Source organism: Elephas maximus, chromosome 26 (assembly GCF_024166365.1).
Source record: "Elephas maximus indicus isolate mEleMax1 chromosome 26, mEleMax1 primary haplotype, whole genome shotgun sequence".
Classification (NCBI taxonomy): domain Eukaryota; kingdom Metazoa; phylum Chordata; class Mammalia; order Proboscidea; family Elephantidae; genus Elephas; species Elephas maximus.
In genome coordinates this window covers 6,850,929-6,868,883 of record NC_064844.1, presented here as the reverse complement: position 1 = coordinate 6,868,883, position 17,955 = coordinate 6,850,929, and the positions used below count along the sequence as shown (strand labels likewise).

Sequence of the window (17,955 nt, the reverse complement as noted above, 5' to 3'; positions counted from 1 at the left end):
AGGCAACTCTACAATAATTGTCTGCATTGTCAACAAGGGACAATACTTCCAGAAAGACAATCAGTAAGGAAATAGAGGACTTGAACAATATCATAAACAAATCAGGTATGACAGACGTAGATAGCACTCTCCACCCAACATCAGAACAATACACATTTTTCTCTAGTGCACATGTGACATTCTGCAGGACAGATCATATGCTAGGTCATGAAACAAGAATTCACAAGTTTAATATTGCGAAAATGTTATACTACCAGGGCCATGAGAACTAAATACTTATGGCTCATCAAATGACTTTATCAAAAGAGTAAAAACACAATCTACAGACTGGGAAAAAATCTTCGGGAGCCATACATCTGATAAAGATCTACTATCCGAAGTACATATAAAACATCAGTAACAACAAAGACATAAATAACCCAATCAAAAAATGGGCAAAGGACATGAACTTCACCAAGAATGTTCAAGTGGCCAATAAACATGTAAAGATGCTTATCACCATTAGCCAAAAATCAAAACTACAATGAAATATTGTATCACTCATACTAGAAATGGCAATGATAAAAACCAAAAACAAATGTTAGAGAGGATGTGGGAAGATCAGACCCTTACCCATTGCTGGTGGAAACGTAAAATCGTACAACCACTGTGGAAAACAGCATGGCGAGTCCTCAAAAAACTAAAAATAGATCTGTCATATGACCCAGCAATTCCACTCCTAGAGACCTAAAAGTAATGACACAAACACCTATGTTCACTGCAGCGCTATTCATAATAGCTAAGTGGTGGAGAAAATCCAAGCACCCTTTAACAGATGAACAGATAAAACAAAATGTGGCATATACATACAATGGTATGTGCGGTGCCATGGATCGCTTTTGTGTGGCCTCTCTTGCCATGGTCTTGTAACTTACACCCAAGCGATCTGGTAGGACTGTGCAGATGTGGTAATTGTGGCCCATCAAGGGTACTGGTCAGTTTTGCCATCCCACTGAGACTGAAATAAGCCACACCAGAAGTGGAAAGAGAAGATTCCACCACCACCAAGGAAGAACAGCCAGGAGCCCGCACATCTTTTGGACCCAGGATCCCTGCACTGAGAAGCTCCTGGACCCAGGAATCAGAGAGCAAGAGATAACACTGATGGCAGCAGAGACCCACAGGAGAGGGCGCAGTGGGCTTCCCGGCCCATGGAGTTGAGAAAGCTGAGTGCCTTTGGGCAGAGGCTGAAGGCCAGGGATAGGCGTGCCTGCAAGGAGAGACTGTCCTGACGGAAGAACTGTATGCTTGAGTGTTCCTGAGCCTGAATTATAACCTGTTACTTCTTGGATAAACCCCATAATGGTGAATATTGCCTGCAACTGCTGTGTGGCCACTGCAACGAATTATCTAACCCAGCAGAGAAGTTGACAGTGCAGTGGCAGGGATGGCTGGTGTCAGAATTGGTAGACGGCAGAAAGAGGAGGCACGTTTGATCTCTGCTTCAAAGGAACCAGCCTTGGGCCATTGATCTTGATTCTCCTTCCCCCTCATGAAATTAGAGGAGGTCAGACACCCCTGCCATGTCATTTTTACAGGTAGGTAGGGTTGCATAACAAGAGTAACTCTGAGACACAGAGAAGGAGTTCAGGGGACAGAGAGTCTAAGGCAAAGATGGTGAAACAATATGGGCAGCGAGTATAGAGACATGATGCAAAGAACATACCCAGTGTCAATGAGCTGTACATGTAGAAAATGTTGAATGGATACATGTTTTGTTATGTATATTTTTAACAAAACAAAAAAAGCTGCACACGGATGTTCGTAGCCACATTATTCACAATAGCCCAAAAAACTGAAACAATCCAAATGTCCATCAACTGATGAATGGATAAATAAAAACAACGATGGAATATCACTCAGCCATAAAGAGAAATAAAGTCCAGATACATGCTATGACACGGATGAACCCTGAACACATTACGCTAGTGAAAGAAAACAGCCACAAAAGGCCACATAGTGCGTGATTCCATTTATACGAAATGTCTAGAATAGGTAAAATCCACAGAGACAGAAAACAGGTTAATGGTCAGCAGGAACTGAGGGCAGGGCGGGATGGGGAGAGACTGATAATGGGTGTGGGGTTTCTCTTTGGGCTGATAAAAATGTTTTGAAGTTAAATAGTGGTGATTGTTGCATAATTCTGTGAATATACTAAAAACTACTAACTACACACTTCAAAAGGATGAATTTTCTGGTATGTAAATTATATCTCAAAAAAGCTGTTATTTTTTTTTTTTTTAAAGAATGGTTAATAGCTTGCAGGAGGGAAAAAACTCTTTTAAAATATGGGATCCACGGAAGCAGAGAGAATTGTTACAGAGAGTCTTTGATGGTGTTGGAGGCCCTGGGTGGTACACATGGTTAACATGCTCAGTTGCTAACCAAAATAAGTTTGAGTCCAGCTGGAGGGTCCTTGGAAGAAAGGCCTGGTGATCTACTTCTGAAAAATCAGCCACTGGAAACCCTGTGGAGCAAAGTCCCATTCCGACACACATGTGGTCGCCGTGACTTGAGTCAACTTGACACCAACTGGTGGTTTGATAGTGTTAACTATTGCTAAAACTGAAACTGATAAGGAATTTCTTCTTCCAACCATGGCAAATTATACTTTTACTATGTATGTTTATGAATCACAAACAATTCTATTATGACATACCACCCATAAATGTGAGTGCTATTGGTCAATTTGCATGTTCTCATTATAATTAATTACTCGTCATTTCCATTGGGTATAAGGCAGCTTGGATTATTCTTCCACTATAATCTCCGTACTTCATTCACTTTAGTGAAAATCTGTCCCAAGAAAAAGAGCTTAAAACAAGTGTTAGTGGAAGAAATCCAAGAAGGAACACGTTTTCCAAGGACAACAAAGATGTGAGACAGTATTTGATGAAATGCTAGTTACTAAGAATACTTCCCATATCTGGAATGTTATTTGTTCACTAAACATATCCATTTACATTTTCCTGTCGGCATATACGGAACCAAGTTTCATCACTCTAGGTTGTTTGAAATTTTAATACATTCATGAACAAGTAAATTTTATTTAAAAATTAAATTCTAATATAGTGCAAAGCGTTAAATGAATTCACAGCCATCACTGCAATTCTAATTGCATGCTTTATCTAAAGACGGGAGAAGATTGTGCTAAATTACATGGAAGGAACTGGTGTGCACTGTGCAGGCCACCCATGAGCTGCCAGTCAGACTAATAACAGCAATCTCTCTCCTAATTCTCCTGGTGCAGCTGTTTACAGAATATCCTGGGCGTGTTCACATCAATGGACACATAATAATGCAGACATCCACAAATGAAAGTGCCATCTTTTTGTTTTCAAATTTTCTTATAGAATATAATATTTTTTCTACCTTGCAGATTCATCCACTCTTAAACTGCTTTAAATAATCAGTAAATAAATTTAATCCCTATATTGTGGTTTTAAGTTTAAAACCTTCACCCTGATGCTCAGATTCCATGAAAAACAACCTCCCTCTGGAAAAAACCCTTTGTTCTTTTTAAAGTGCAAAATAAAAAATCCCATGCAGAGTCTAGGCATTTCTTTACATGCCCTTCTCCGAGGCATGCCGATGTGATATTTATACGACTTTTCTGTAATGATTTTTGAAAGTTAAATATAATTGCATCAGTACAAACAAAACCTGAGTACCTACCTTTACTAAGTACATTATTCAGGCATTTCAGTGCAGAAGATACACACTCAAATGCAGAAGATATACACTCAAAATTAAGTTTTTTGTTTGTGATAATAAAAAAAAAGATAATATACACCAAAAATTCAGTTTCTGTAACAATAATTTTAAAAAAGCGATGTCAGTGGTCTCCAAAATTTCAGATTTTAAGGAATGCAAAAACAAAAAATTAAGGAGAGCCCAATTTGACAAGAAAGGATGCTATTTTATAAAAGGAAGGACATTTTAAAACTAGAAAGATAGGATGAACATGAATCCAAAAATAAAGGGGATCCTTTAAATTGAAAAGATATAGCACTAGGAAAAACTATGTCAGTCTCATTTTTTTCATTTTGATGAAAACTGGTGAAAATTTTGACACAGACAAGCAACTGGGAGCCACAAATCTATATTCCATTATCCTAAAAACATTTAGGTAACCTTTGTGACCATATTAATTTAATGAGTCTGAAAATCAGTAACTCACAGTTCCTGCCTAAGCCTTCTTATCTTGGCCTTAGCATCTGCCAGTTCCACTGACAGGTGCTGTCGACTTTCTGTTCGCTTCATGCCCGGAGAACCACAGGGTGACTGTGCAGACGAAGAGGCTTGGGGTAGGAAGTGAAGACCATCTCGCTCTTCGGAGAGTTCAATTATCATCTGAGGAATGACAGATAAACACAGAATCGCTATTAGTGTTCTACACATCAGAGAACTAAACAAAGCAACACCATTCCCTAGATCCAGTTATTGTACTACAACGCCAAAAACAATTCTTTGGTCAAAAGTAAGTCTGTCATATTGAGCTATCATTTAAAAAAATTTCATTCAACAGTTCACGGATGAGCTTAGGAAGTAACACTAAAACAAGATTTAATACTTTTTTCCTTCTTAATTTTTTAACAAAACAATCAACTGTGATAACTACATCAGATAGCTAATGCTGGGAAGACATAAAAAACTTGATACAGGAAATAAATTAATCCAAGATTACTTAAATCAAGAGTAATTTATCTAAAACTGTGTTGTCCAATATGGTAGCTAGTAGCATATATGGCTATTTAATCTTAAAAAGTTAAAAATTCATTTCTTTATTCTTGCTAGCCACGTTTTAGGTGCTCAACAGCCACATGCTGCTAGTGGCCGCCACACTGGACAGCTCAGAAATGTTATCGTCCCATCACTGTGGAACTGGACAGTATCGCACTAGAATCGTAAAAAGGAATACCAAAGAGACCTAATGAGGACCTCACAGGGAATTGAGAGATTTAGTCCAATCTCTTAATTCTGCAAGTAAGGTAAATGAGACACAGAGGGATTGATTTGTCCATGATCACACGACTAGGTAACAGCATGCCAAGATTCCAGACCAGCCTCCTGGCTCTGTACTCGATGCTCTCTCCTGCGACACTAGTTCCAGTATGCTTTCCATCTTGAACCACTTGCCATTAAGTGGTTTCCTTTAATCTTTTCTCCAGAGACCCTTTGTGGCGCTCAGACCTCTTTCTCTTTTTCCTACATCTGACCTTTAAGGGCTATCTAACCCACCCACACGTAACCTCGCCCGATCGTATTCCTATGTTCCCCTAATTCTTCTTTTCTTTATTGGTAAACTCTCTTATTCTAATCGAGTTCCTCAGCTTTGCACACTTCTCAGGCAAGCAGAAACTGTCTTCTCCTATAGCAACCTCAAATGTCCTACCACTCCAGACCGAGTGGGTGGGGTTACCACTTTGGGACCTCAAAACCATCATCCTTGCCCAACAACTCATCACCAAATCTTTTACTGCCCTCACCGTATCATTACTTTTTTTGTTATTGTTGTTTTTCAAACCATCCACCAGACTTTATTTCTTTATCCTGGGATATATTTCAGCAACTGTATCAAGGTCTGCGTTACCTTCCTGTCTGCAGCTGTATGTTTCACAGATTTCAGCACGCGTGTTGCTGAGCCACAGAACATGACTGTGACTTCCCAGTTCCTTTCCTCTGTACGACTCCACCTCCACGCAGCTTTCTCCAGTAAAAGTACCAGTTCCTCTCCTGTGTCATGCCCCCTTCTCTATCTTTGTACCCGTGTTGCCATATCTCTTGAGTCTATTTTTACCCATGTCTGAGCCTTTAATCACTCAACTCCTCTCCCTTTTCACACAATCAATTATTTCCGGCTATTCTGGAGTTCCTACTCAGCCTAGAACCACAATTAGCCCCTTAAATGCCACCCTTACTTTTAACTTAAGACCACTATGCCATTCTCTGACCACGCCTCACTCTTTAGTGAGAAAGAAAAGGGAACTAACATTGCAGACCTCCTAGCTAGGGAATCTCCCAAGACAATCTCATTTAATACCGTATCTACAGTAGAGGTATTATGTCACTAAGAAACTGAAGTTCACATAGATTAAATAAAAGTCACATAACCAACGACAGGGCCAGAATTAAAATTCCTGTTTGCCTCTAAAACTATGTCCTGCTCTTCCGCTTACTCTCACCCTAAAGGAGGAACAAAGCCTACGTAGCCTTACCACAATTGTGCCATCCACTTCCAAGTAGGCTCTTTCCACTGCCCATCAACCCTTTACTGAAACCTTGCTGTTTTCCTGGTAAATTTCCCGTGATGGCTGTTGTAGATAAATATTCCCTCTTCTCTATTTAAGCGTCCAACTGCAAACTGCTATCACCAGTTCCAACAAATGATGTCTCCTCCAATTTGCCAAAGAAACAAAACCTCCTTGGATTAACTTCTTTCTTCTTATGCATTTCTAGCTCTCAACACATATTCAATGTCTAACCTCCCTAACATTTCCAATTTCTTTCTTTCTATTGACTTTTCCTCTCACTTTTCAAAGTGACACACGTTTTTTTCTATCTTGAGGAAAAAAGAAATCACCTTCCTCTCTGGCTATCTTCCTGCTTCTTCCTCTTTCACTGGCCTTCTGGAGGAGTAGTTTATGTGTCCATGGACCCACTTCATCCTGCCACCTACCAGTACACCCCTCCCAACTTCCCTGTCTCTGTCAACAGTGTCACCAGTCGCCACAGTAGCTCAGGCTCCACCTCCACAGAGTCAACTTTATTTGTATGTTTTCTTACTGTCCCAATTATCTTTGGTCTTGCCTTCTAGCATCTCTTATACTCCCTCCGGAACCTAGGCCTTTGTTACCTCAGACTTTCATTACTCTAACAGTGGATGGTCTAACTGATTCTCAGGTTTACTTTCTTTTTGTCAGTCCATTCTGCCTACCACTATCAGATTCATCTTCCTTAAATACCATCCCTGTTAATTCTTGGCTGAAAAGTCTTTACTAGCTCCGTACTTCCTACTACATCAGATCTAAACTTCTTTGCCTGATTTTTAAGACCTTCTATTAGCCGTTGTCCTTGCCTAATCCACTACCTACTCTAGTCAGTCAAAAGATACCATAACATTAAAAAAAAAAAACCCAAACCCGTGGTTGTGGAGTCGATTCCCGCTCATAGTGACCCTATAGAACAGGGTAGGACTGCCCCATAGAGTTTCCAAGGAACGCCTGGTAGATTCGAACTGCCAACCTTTCAGTTAGCAGCCATAGCTCTTAACCACTATGCCACAGGGTTTAGCGAATACAATTAACGTCACTGGATTATACACTTAAAAATGGTTAAAATGACAAACTTTTTGTTATATATATTTTACCACACACACACACACACACACACAAAAACCTGATACAATAGATGCCGAAATATAAGGTAAACCTAATGATATAACCCTGGTGGTGTAGTGGTTAAGTGCTACGGCTGCTAACCAAAGGGTCGGCAGTTCAAATCCGCCAGGCACTCCTTGGAATATCTATGGGGCAGTTCTACCTTGTCCTATAGGGTCGCTATGAGTCGGCATCGACTCGACGGCACTGGGTTTTTTTTAAATGAAATAATTAAAATGAAGTGCTTAGGCTAACTTTTAGAGCTACAGACATGCAATAGTCACCTGTCTACATATAATACTCAAATCATTAATTTAGTTAACAAAATACGTTAATTTAGAAACCTTCCCATGTCATGAAATATTTTCACATGCATGTTTAACATTAATCATCATCTTGATCTCCTTTTTTAGTCATTTAAGTTTTCCAGAAAACCCACTCACTTCACAATCATCTGAGATACAGCAGCCACTAGAAACTTTATCTCCAGCTATAATCACCCAGCGGCATGACGTGAGAACAGCTGACTTCTGTTTTTTTTGTAGTAGAGAGGTAAATACAATTTCATTCTCTTAGAGGTACACATCCTTATTCACAATATAATGAATTTATATGCTTGTAAAAATGATTTCTGACACATACAATTATGAGGTAGTGCACCCAAGAATGAGATCTTAAACTGAGCTCAATTTCTTTGCCTCCTTCTTCTGAAGACCTCTTGTGTTCTCTATAAGCGAAACCAGCACCAACTGAGTCTGTGTGAAGCCACTGAACACCCTATGGATACAGTTCTACTCTGACCCACTCGGGGCTGCCACGAGTCAGGATCGACTTCACAGCCACGGGTTGGGTTTGGTTTTCCTGGTTTATAGCCAAAGTGTTTCAGTGCTAAGTGGTTACCTGAGATCTGTGCTCACCAATCAGCTCCACCAGCATGGTCGTGGGACCGCTCTCCAGCAATATTCATTCCCTGAATTTACCATATTTATTTCTACCTCTATGCTTTCACCAATCTTGTTCTCCTCACTCTGAGTCCCACTGTATCACTCAGAACTACATACAATATGACACATCAGAATATGACTTCCACTGCAACAGAAATTTCTGTTTTTTCTTTTCACTACTGAATGTGCACTAGAACAGTATCTGGCCCATTGTCAGGATTTAACAGATATTTGTTTCATGTGCAAATGAGCATTTAATTATATGCTGGCTCATATTTTTCACTGGTATGTAATTTTTTTAAAATAAACCAGAAACAATCTTATTCCTCTTCTGTATCTCTCATCTCACCTGTTGCTGTTAATTGCCATTAACTCATTTCCAACTCAGAGACAACAGTGTGCAGAGCAGAACTGCTACACAGGTTTTTTCAAGGCTTTTTGACCTTTTGGAAGCAGATCACCAGGCCTGTCTTCCAAGGCATCTCTGGGTGGGTTTGAACTGCCAGCCTTTCAGCTAGTAGTTGAGTGCTTAACTGATCACCTCAGGGACTCCTCATCTTACCTAGCATAGTACTAAGCACAAGAAAGAGGTACTTAAAAATATTCAACCATAGGAAATGGAGAAAGGAAACTATATAGGAAGACAGATGCTACATTTCAACTAAGATGGTGAAATGGAGACATCAAGAGCTTCCAGACTGTTGAATGGGAACCTAAACTGCTATGAACTTAAACCTTCACTAAAATTACGATAAAATAGTATCTTTTAAAAAATGGCAAAAAAAAAAAAAAAAAAAAAGACGCTCTAGATGCCAACAAGTAGAACGCATGCGTGCATGTGCCTGAACACACAACTATGGGCTTTGAAATATAAAAAAGAAAACGAGAAGCCTGGTACGAGAGTTACGAATATCCAGAGGTGTTTTCCATTAAGATTATCAAGACATTTTGACTTTTCTTTACTAATGGTGGTAGTTTTTTGAGCTCAAGGCCTTCAACGTATCTTCAAAAAATCTGACAGGAAATGTCATTAAAGCATAGCTTTAGTTTAATAAGCCCTCCCTTTCCTTCCTATCCACTGAACCAGGGCTCCTTCTGGCACAGTGGTTAAGAACTCGGCTGCGAACCCAAAGGTCAGCAGTTCGAATCCACCGGCCGCTCCCGAGAAACCCTATGGGGCAGTTCAACTTTGTCCTATAGGGTCACTGTGAGTTGGAATCAATTCGACAGCAACAGGGTTTGGAGGGATGTTTTTCAATTCACTATCGTCTCCTCCTGCCTTGCTCTGGCTTTTATTTTTCAACTGTTGCTCTAAAATGTTTATTTAATCTTTATATTTTCTTCTCTTTCAATGCCTGAAGAAAGACTAACAATTTCCATCAGAACTGAATATACTTGACAGAGGCATTAAAAGTTTAGCTTAGGGAAAAAAAAAAAAATCTTCAGGAATTTCCTCTATACAGTCTTTCATTAGTCCCAAGAGTAGTCATACAAATTCTCTAGAAATACACTCAAAACTGTCTCTCCCGGTAGATGGGTAAATGGAATAATTGATCAAAGGTATATATTCCCTTAATGCTGGAGCACTTTGGTCTGCTATTAAGAAAATATTACTCACCACTATATGCACTGAAGTCTAGACTCCTCTCAAATTATAAACTGCTACTACAGGGCGCAGACAGGAACTCTGGTTCAATTTCACTTTTTAAAAAGCAAAGTACTGTCTCTTAAAGGAGCTTGTAATAATTTTTCTTTCTAAAAATCACACCTCATTACACTGATTGCAAAAATTTGAGACCTTTTGTGGGCCATTTTATTCAGAACACCTGTTATTCTCCTTTTATTAACACTTATTTTCCACCCTTAGAATGTGGCGATAAAACTCAGAAATTAACCTTCAGCAAATTCTTAGGCTTCACAGCAGGCAATGATTTTTCCATTTACATCAACTATATTTTCACTTTCTCACTTCTGTACTATGCCAGAGCTGTGGGAATGACTTGAAAAACACTCAGAGAAAAAATCAGGATAATAATTTAAAAAGAAAGGAGAAAACAAAATCTAATCACCAGTTGTTTACTAGCAATTTAAGACTTTTAGGGCTCCTTTCTGGTTTCTGAGTTCCACAAAAAAGACAAAGTACTTTATTACCTCTCTCTAGGAAACAGAGTATCAATTCAGAAAATGCTCTAAAGCTATTGTCTTTATTTGAAAAGCAAGCTTTCACAGACATTGAAAGGAGCTTCCAAACCTCTGACTGTTCATCCCTCTCATCTATAAGTCTTTTCAGGTGCAGCGCCATATTTTTCAAGAGGGGTTCTACGTCCTCCTGTGACATGTCAGTCACTTCCATCCACTGTAGGTCGAACACATTTTCCTGATTGTGCGTTACCTTTAGAAAAACAAACAAAACAAACCAAAGCCAATGCTTAAAAACTTATTTCAGTACAATAAAAACATAAAACCCAAATAGCATACCTAAAGGACATCTGACAATAATGATGAAAAGACTTCTACTAAAAATTATTTTAAACTAAATATAATTTTTAAATGAATTCGTATTTATTTTCCAGTCAACAAAAACGAAAATTTAATTCAAGGCATTCCTAAGGGAAAATAATACTGATGTGCCTGGAAACTGCTTTAACAAAATCAATTGACCTTTTCTTTAGATAAGACTTAATTGTCGTTCTCAAAATATTTTATTTCTTCTTATAGAACCTCCTGAAAATCTACAGAAGAAAAGCTCTATCTTCCCCACTAACAATCCATAGGAAATGCCTATTTAAATTTACTGTACTTGAATTCAAAAGCAAAGAAGAAAAAAATTTCATTATAAAATTTTTAAAAGAATGGAAAAGTTTTATGAGCAAACTACTTATTTCTTGCTTTCCATTTCTTGCTGTGATTCTTATATTTTTCTCTAACTTCCACAATAAAAAGCAAAAATACCGATTCCAAGAGATGGCAAACTTACTAACTTGCAGGACTTAGCATTTATTCAAAATAAAATACAAACCACAAAGCTGGCATAAACAAACATATAAAGGGAGGGTCCGCCAACAGGACTCTCCTGGTAGCGTGCTAATAACATGTACTGTCGACAACAACTCTGACAAGCAGTGGGGCTGGGTAAGTGGTCACTAAGGGAAAAGATGATCTGTGGAACAAAATGTCTTCTAAATAGAGAAAAATCCAAACATTACAAATTTCCACCACTTTCAATTTCTCTCCCTTTTCTTGGTCTTTTTAATCAATATGCAAAATTTTTTACATATTCTAATTCTAAAAAGTCTTATTAAGTACACAAGTCTAAAAGCCCAAGGACAGACGGAAAAACAGCATCTTCTAAAACCAATCTTAGCAAATATATTTCAGTTATTTGACACTGTAGATTTAAGTTTTTATATGGGTGTTACGAATCATTAATATATTTGTAATTCAACTAATATCATCAATAAAATTATGCTATGTGCATTCATTCAAAAGACTGTCCTGACTTAAGAGTACCGCACTCATGTTTTGAATTACAGGCAGTGTTCCACTTTCTGCTCCTTCCGTTCACTATACCCTTCATTCTATGCTAACAAGGACATATACTTCATTCCTCAAATAACACTTCCTGCCTATGTCCCTGTGGATACATTTGCAGCTAGCTAGCACTGTGCCATACAGAAGAGGATTCATTTAAGGAACTATCTCTAAAAAGCAGGCTCCTTTATATTTAATCTTGCCTATCATTTGACTGTAAATATTTTGGGAGATACGCAAACACATCTCAAGATAACTAAAAGCATACAAATACCGTATACAGGGTATTTACCTCTTGAATATGTGCGGCAACTGCTGCTTTTGTATCAAAATCTAAACCTTGAATTCTTTCAATAAATTCTTCTTTTTTCTGACACTAAAAGAAGTGAATAAAATGATCATTCATACTTTATAGGGTATAGTCCTTAAAATGCTGTCAATAACTAAAAACGCATCAGGCTAAAAAACGTGGCTATGCTCTGAACGGTGGAGTGAAGGTTTTGTGCATTTAAACAGTCTGTCTAATATACTTACCTAACAGAGATAACAATTCAGAAATACTTATTTACACAACAGCAAGGCACTGAAAATCCACACAGTTTTTGTGCTGCAAAGTTCTAAAGCGGAAAACCATTACACAACCCATCTGAGGTCAGTACAATATTAGTATATGAGCTTTACCAACAGAGAAGTAAAGAATCGAGAACTTGTTTCAGGGATGGTAAGCTACTTGCCAAAAAACACAGTGAGTCAGTGGCAGAACTCGGAATACGGCCAAAATGCTCAGTCAGCCCCTGGCTATCACCAAACAACACAGCCTTTCTTCTTGGGAAAAAAAGAAATTTTTAAAGCAATTTTTACTTCTAGCTTACAATTCATTCTCACATCTTCAGCCTATCAATCTTAATAAAAGAAACCTACTTTTGTGGCCTAGTTAAACATTTATAAGGTAATAAATATTTGATTCGTTTCTGAAAATAACAGTTATTGGGGCAAAATTTAAGAATGTGCGTAGCAGTACACACGTAAAAGTGGAATAAAGACAGCAATTCCTTACCGCGTAACTTTTTTAAAGCTTTATTTAAAAATATCAGAATGCAAACCTCATTTTCTCTCTAGTCGGTATTAACAATTTAGCATGCATCTTAACCTCTGCCTCCATCTACATCTCTGAAGTTACACTGCAGTCCAACTGTTGGAATAACTGTTTTTGCAGCCATCAAATGAGAAGTGCAGACAGACAGCGCTGCCTTGTACTGCTCAGATGCGGCTCACGGGCCAACTACTAAACCACGAGTGGAGACAATGCACTCACAAAAAGAAAAACTGGCTCTTTGATCGTTAAGAAACTTAGCAAAGCTGTTTTATAGTCAATGCCTATATTATATTAAATTGCAACACTATCTCTATTGCCATAAAATTCAACTAATTAAACATATTTCCATCAGCAAGAAAGTGGTCTATCCAATAAAAACAAGATTATTATTAAGATGATATGATGTCTAAAACTAAATTACTAAGAATGTATAATTTCTGTGACTAGGAAGTTAGAGTTTTGGGGGGAATGGGATGTGCGTTACTGAGTTTAATATTTGTCAGGACTAGTAAGAATTAAGACTATTTTCTGATTGTACATTTGCAGTATAACAAACTTTTCAGTTACGGTAACCCCAATTTATAATCTAATTCTTCTAAAATTGTTCACCCATACATAGATTCTCAGCCCATCAGAATATAAAATGCCAGGTTCATAATGACTGTAACTCACTGACTATCCCCCAGGTCTGCTGCCACATCTTTTCTGCTTTCAGTTTGAGCCAAACAGATACACTTCCCTTTTCTACGCCCCTTACATTACCTTCAAGAGTTCACCCTTTAGCACAGTCTCAACACAAATCAATGAGGATTCTTCCTTTACCCTTAAAACGCCCACAATTTCTACTAAATCTCGCTTTTATTTGAACTCTGAAAGTCTAAAAAATCCTGGCAATGTTTCATAACTTAGGCTTTCTTAAAGACTGTAGAATGAATTTCATACAATATTAAAAGATAAAAGAGAAAGACTGTCAAGATAGAGAAAAGATTCAAACTTTGAAGATGAATAATCAGACCAAATGTTCCGCATCTGCACTAGCCAATGCAGCAATCACCAGCTACATGTGGCTCCTGAGCACCTGAAATGGAGCTGGTACAACTGAGAAACTGAAGTTTTCGTCTTATTTAATCATCCGTAGGCTAAATTAGGAGCCCTGGTGGTGCTGTGGTTAAAGCTCAGCTGCTAACTGAAAGGTCTGTGGTTCGAACCCACCAGCTGCTCTGCGGGAGAAAGATGTGGCAGTCTGCTTCGCTAAAGATGACAGCCTTGGAAGCCCTATAGGGCAGTTCTACGGTGTCCTATAGGGTCACTATGAATGGGAATCAACTCAACAGCAAGGATTTAACCTAAATTCAAACAGCCACATGTGGCTAGTAGCTACTGTGCTCAATAGCCTCACTCTAGGGCAGAGGAAAAGTCTGGTGTCAAAACTGGACATATCAATTTTAATTCCAGCTATAAAGCTTCCTGTGAAGACAAAATAATCATCAGAAAACTTCCTTCCACTTAAAATTAAGCTCTCTTTTATCTTCATATCAAGTTCTTTAAGTGTTGTGGGCATTAAGATCATTTCTAATGCTATTATAGCAACTGATTCCTATACAAGCAGGTTACCGTATCGTAAGACTAGGATATATGGGACACAGGAAAAAGCAGAAAGGTTATTTGGGTGAGGAGTGTAGGCAGAACTGCACTAACCCTAAAGTTCTATGCTTTCCACCAAAACCAAACCAAACCTGCTGCCATCGAGTCAATTCCGACTCATACTTTCCACCAGAGATTAAATTCTTAATGTATTATTCTTCAAATTCCTCCTATTTTCACTTAGCACTTTCAATGCTCTCTCACCTTAAAGAAAAAAGACATAGCTATGTGGAAACACTACACTAAAATAGAGAGGGTACCCCAAACAAGCTATTAAACAAGAAATAATGCAACGAGAAACACGTTATGGTGTTTCCAGTAAGGTTAATGTCTAAACAGATTACAGTTCTATCAAAGACCAAGATAAGCCACAAAGAAGAAATAAAAATGGAAAAATTAAAATTCCCTCTTTAAACTGAGCTACATTTTCTATTTTTATGCACTCTCAGATAAAGAGCCAGAAGTTGGGCTATTGTTTTATTTGCCAAAAAAGTAATACGTCAAAGTTCTAAATGCTTTTAAGATGCTTCATAGATAATTGGTAAGTAAACAATAGATTTTTTAAAAAGTGACCAAGTTCAAAACTGATTTTCAGAATCAAATACTGATGTTGAAACTGCTTCTGAGGGTATACATAAAGGTCAATATTTTAATTCCAATCACACTTGACATGCTGTTATTTTCAGCACTACCCAACCTGGCCAAAATCCAAAATAAGCAGTATTTCTGAAAAGTGACATAAAGCCTGAATTCTGCTGAAAAAGGGCAAATAGGTCTTAGAAGAAAGAAACTTTCAAACAACATATACTGCAGAAATTTTTCCTCCTCTTGAGAACGCTTTAGCTTGGGGAATCTCTTGACTATCTCAGGACTGGGGTGAAGTGCCATGCCATCTCTGAGAACCGAAGCTGATCCTCAGAGTTTGGCTCCGGAGATTTGTGCTATCCACTGTGCTAGCCACTGTGCTAAACCACTGAAAAAGACTCTGGAAGGATTTTTTAGTCAGTCAGTAATGAAAATACCCAAGCCCTGGCCTTGGATATAACTTAAAAGTTTTCTTCACGTTCAAAGTCAGTCTTGTGGCTTCTATTTCTTTAATTATAATTTGTTCTGTGAGGTAAGGTCTTTGAAGAATGGTTAACTTTTCTGTTCTCAAATGCTGCTTCCTTTTAAGAATTTCCTCACTTTTTCTTCAAAAGCAGAAATGATCGTTTATTAAATTTCCCAATGCTCTCTTGCTTTTGTATTTCTTTTAATGAATATAATATCTTTGGAAATCTGTGACCCACTGAACTCTTAGATTCTAGTATTGTTCCAGCAAACTTTATCTTGCCATCTCTACCTATGTATCACAAGTAGAAGAGCTAAACCCAGGTGTGGAAAAGTACATGTATGCCACTTACTTATGTATCACACTAAGCATTCGCGTTTGCGCCTGCTCAACTACCAGCAGGCCTGGCAGATTTCCTGTAACAGAGATCACGTTCTACAAGGTGTTCAAACATACTAGTTGCTGACTGCGTCCCTTAATAGCTTCTTGTCCTCGAAGTACATTTTGGTTCTTCAGTATCAACAAAGATTTCCAATTGTTCACATAGTCACAGGTAAAGGCTGACAGAACATTTTGATTTTTTTACACATTTGACATTAGCACTGTTGTCAGGTGATGCTGAATCGGTTCCAACTCAATAGCAGCCCCATGGACAACGGAAGGAAACGCTGCCTGGTCCTGCGCCATCCTCACAATCATTGCTATGTTTGAGCCCACTGCTGAAGCCACTGTGTCAATCCATCTCACTGAGGGTCGTCTTCTTTTTCACTGACCCTTTACCTTTTTTTTTTTTACCAAGCATGATGCCCTTTTCCAGGGACTGGTCCCACCTGCTAACAAGTCCAACGTGCGGAAGACACGTTAGCACTAGTGGCTCCCAGATGCCTACATGATGAAATCTAAACTCTAAATGTGGCAAGTCTAGTCCTTCACGGCCTGATCGCTGTCAATTTTCCAGCCTAATCTGTTTCCATCTATGTGACATTCCAGCCATACTTGATATTCCCTGAACAAATTGTTTTCTCAACATCTCTGCTCTCATTTCAAATATTACCTCCTCAAAGGACTTCCTGGACACTACAAGCTGACTTATGGCAATACTTCTTCTTCGTACCAATGTACCTTGCATGATGGTAATCATCAACTAGTACTGTTATTGTTTAGTCTGTCTGCCTCTAAAATTTAAACTTCTTGAGCTTTTAATCTTTTTTCTAAAACCCGTGTCCTTTAGTACAACACCTGGCACACAGGAAGCATGAAAAAAATCCAGTCAGTAACATTTTAAAATGCAGAATGAGCTAGTATTTCTCAAAACTGGACCTTTCCTCCTTTCTTGGTAGATATACCATTCTAACACTGCAATACATGAAAAATTTCAAGGACTTTCAAGTAAAAAAAAGAAACTGCAACGACGACAAAGACTGGTTTCCAAGTTTCTTGATAAGCTCATTTCACATGAAAAACCAAGGTCTGACAACTTTTTATCTCCTCATTTAAAAAAAAATCTTGAATGATGTTGACACAGGTTAGGATGATGGCCTTCTTGAGTCATCTCTGTTTTCCAGAATTGATAAAACCTGTCCTCTCTTACTTTGAAAAAAATAAGCCTGTGTGTATTTACTGTCTTCAGTCCCAAATAAATTTGCTACTTTGGGTTCTGGACATTTTCCAAACTTACGACGACAGATTATTCTCTGCTGACTCCAGCCACAGCTCTCTGGAGTCACTCTCACATTACTAATGTTTTTGTCTGTTGGCTCTTTGTATTATTCCCCTTAAGTTAAAAAAATGGTAAGGTTAACAAGCTTCTCTGCTCAACCTCAAAACTTATCTTTACACTGCCCTGTTCTCTCTAACCATCTCAAAATCAAATTTGTTTTCCAGCTTACTTTCCAATGACACATCCATACATATTTCCATTCTATGCCTTCTTATAGCTTCGCTCACCCAAATACCCTTCCTTCCTTTTTTCAATAACCATATGAAATAACATCAATCTTAAAAATCCTTTCCAGATTATATGACTCTAATCCAAAAATTAACAAACCAAACCCGATGCTGTCAAGTCTATTCCGACTCATAGCGACCCTACGGGACAGAGTAGAACTGCCTCATAAGGCTTCCAGGGAGCAGCTGGTGGATTTGAACTGCTGACCTTTGGTTAGCAGCCAAGCTTTTAACCACTGAGCCCTTTTAACATCAATAGAAAACCTTGTTTTCATTTCATGTGTTTTTACTGTAGAACTATTTTAGAAGGCAGACTTCTTATGA

General features: G+C 38.3%; 1 protein-coding gene across 9 annotated transcripts in view; it reads right to left on the bottom strand.

The window, feature by feature from the left end:
- The window catches only part of CCDC88A (coiled-coil domain containing 88A), a 129,738-nt gene that overhangs the window by 61,860 nt on the left and 49,923 nt on the right, over positions 1-17,955 (bottom strand). For all 9 annotated transcript variants that reach the window (XM_049870559.1, XM_049870561.1, XM_049870562.1 and 6 more), the window contains exons 6-8: positions 12,186-12,269; positions 10,614-10,754; positions 4,220-4,392 (exon numbers count right to left, since the gene is read on the bottom strand). In XM_049870559.1, the coding sequence (XP_049726516.1) occupies positions 4,220-4,392; positions 10,614-10,754; positions 12,186-12,269 (398 nt within the window). The remainder of the gene's footprint in view (positions 1-4,219; positions 4,393-10,613; positions 10,755-12,185; positions 12,270-17,955) is intronic.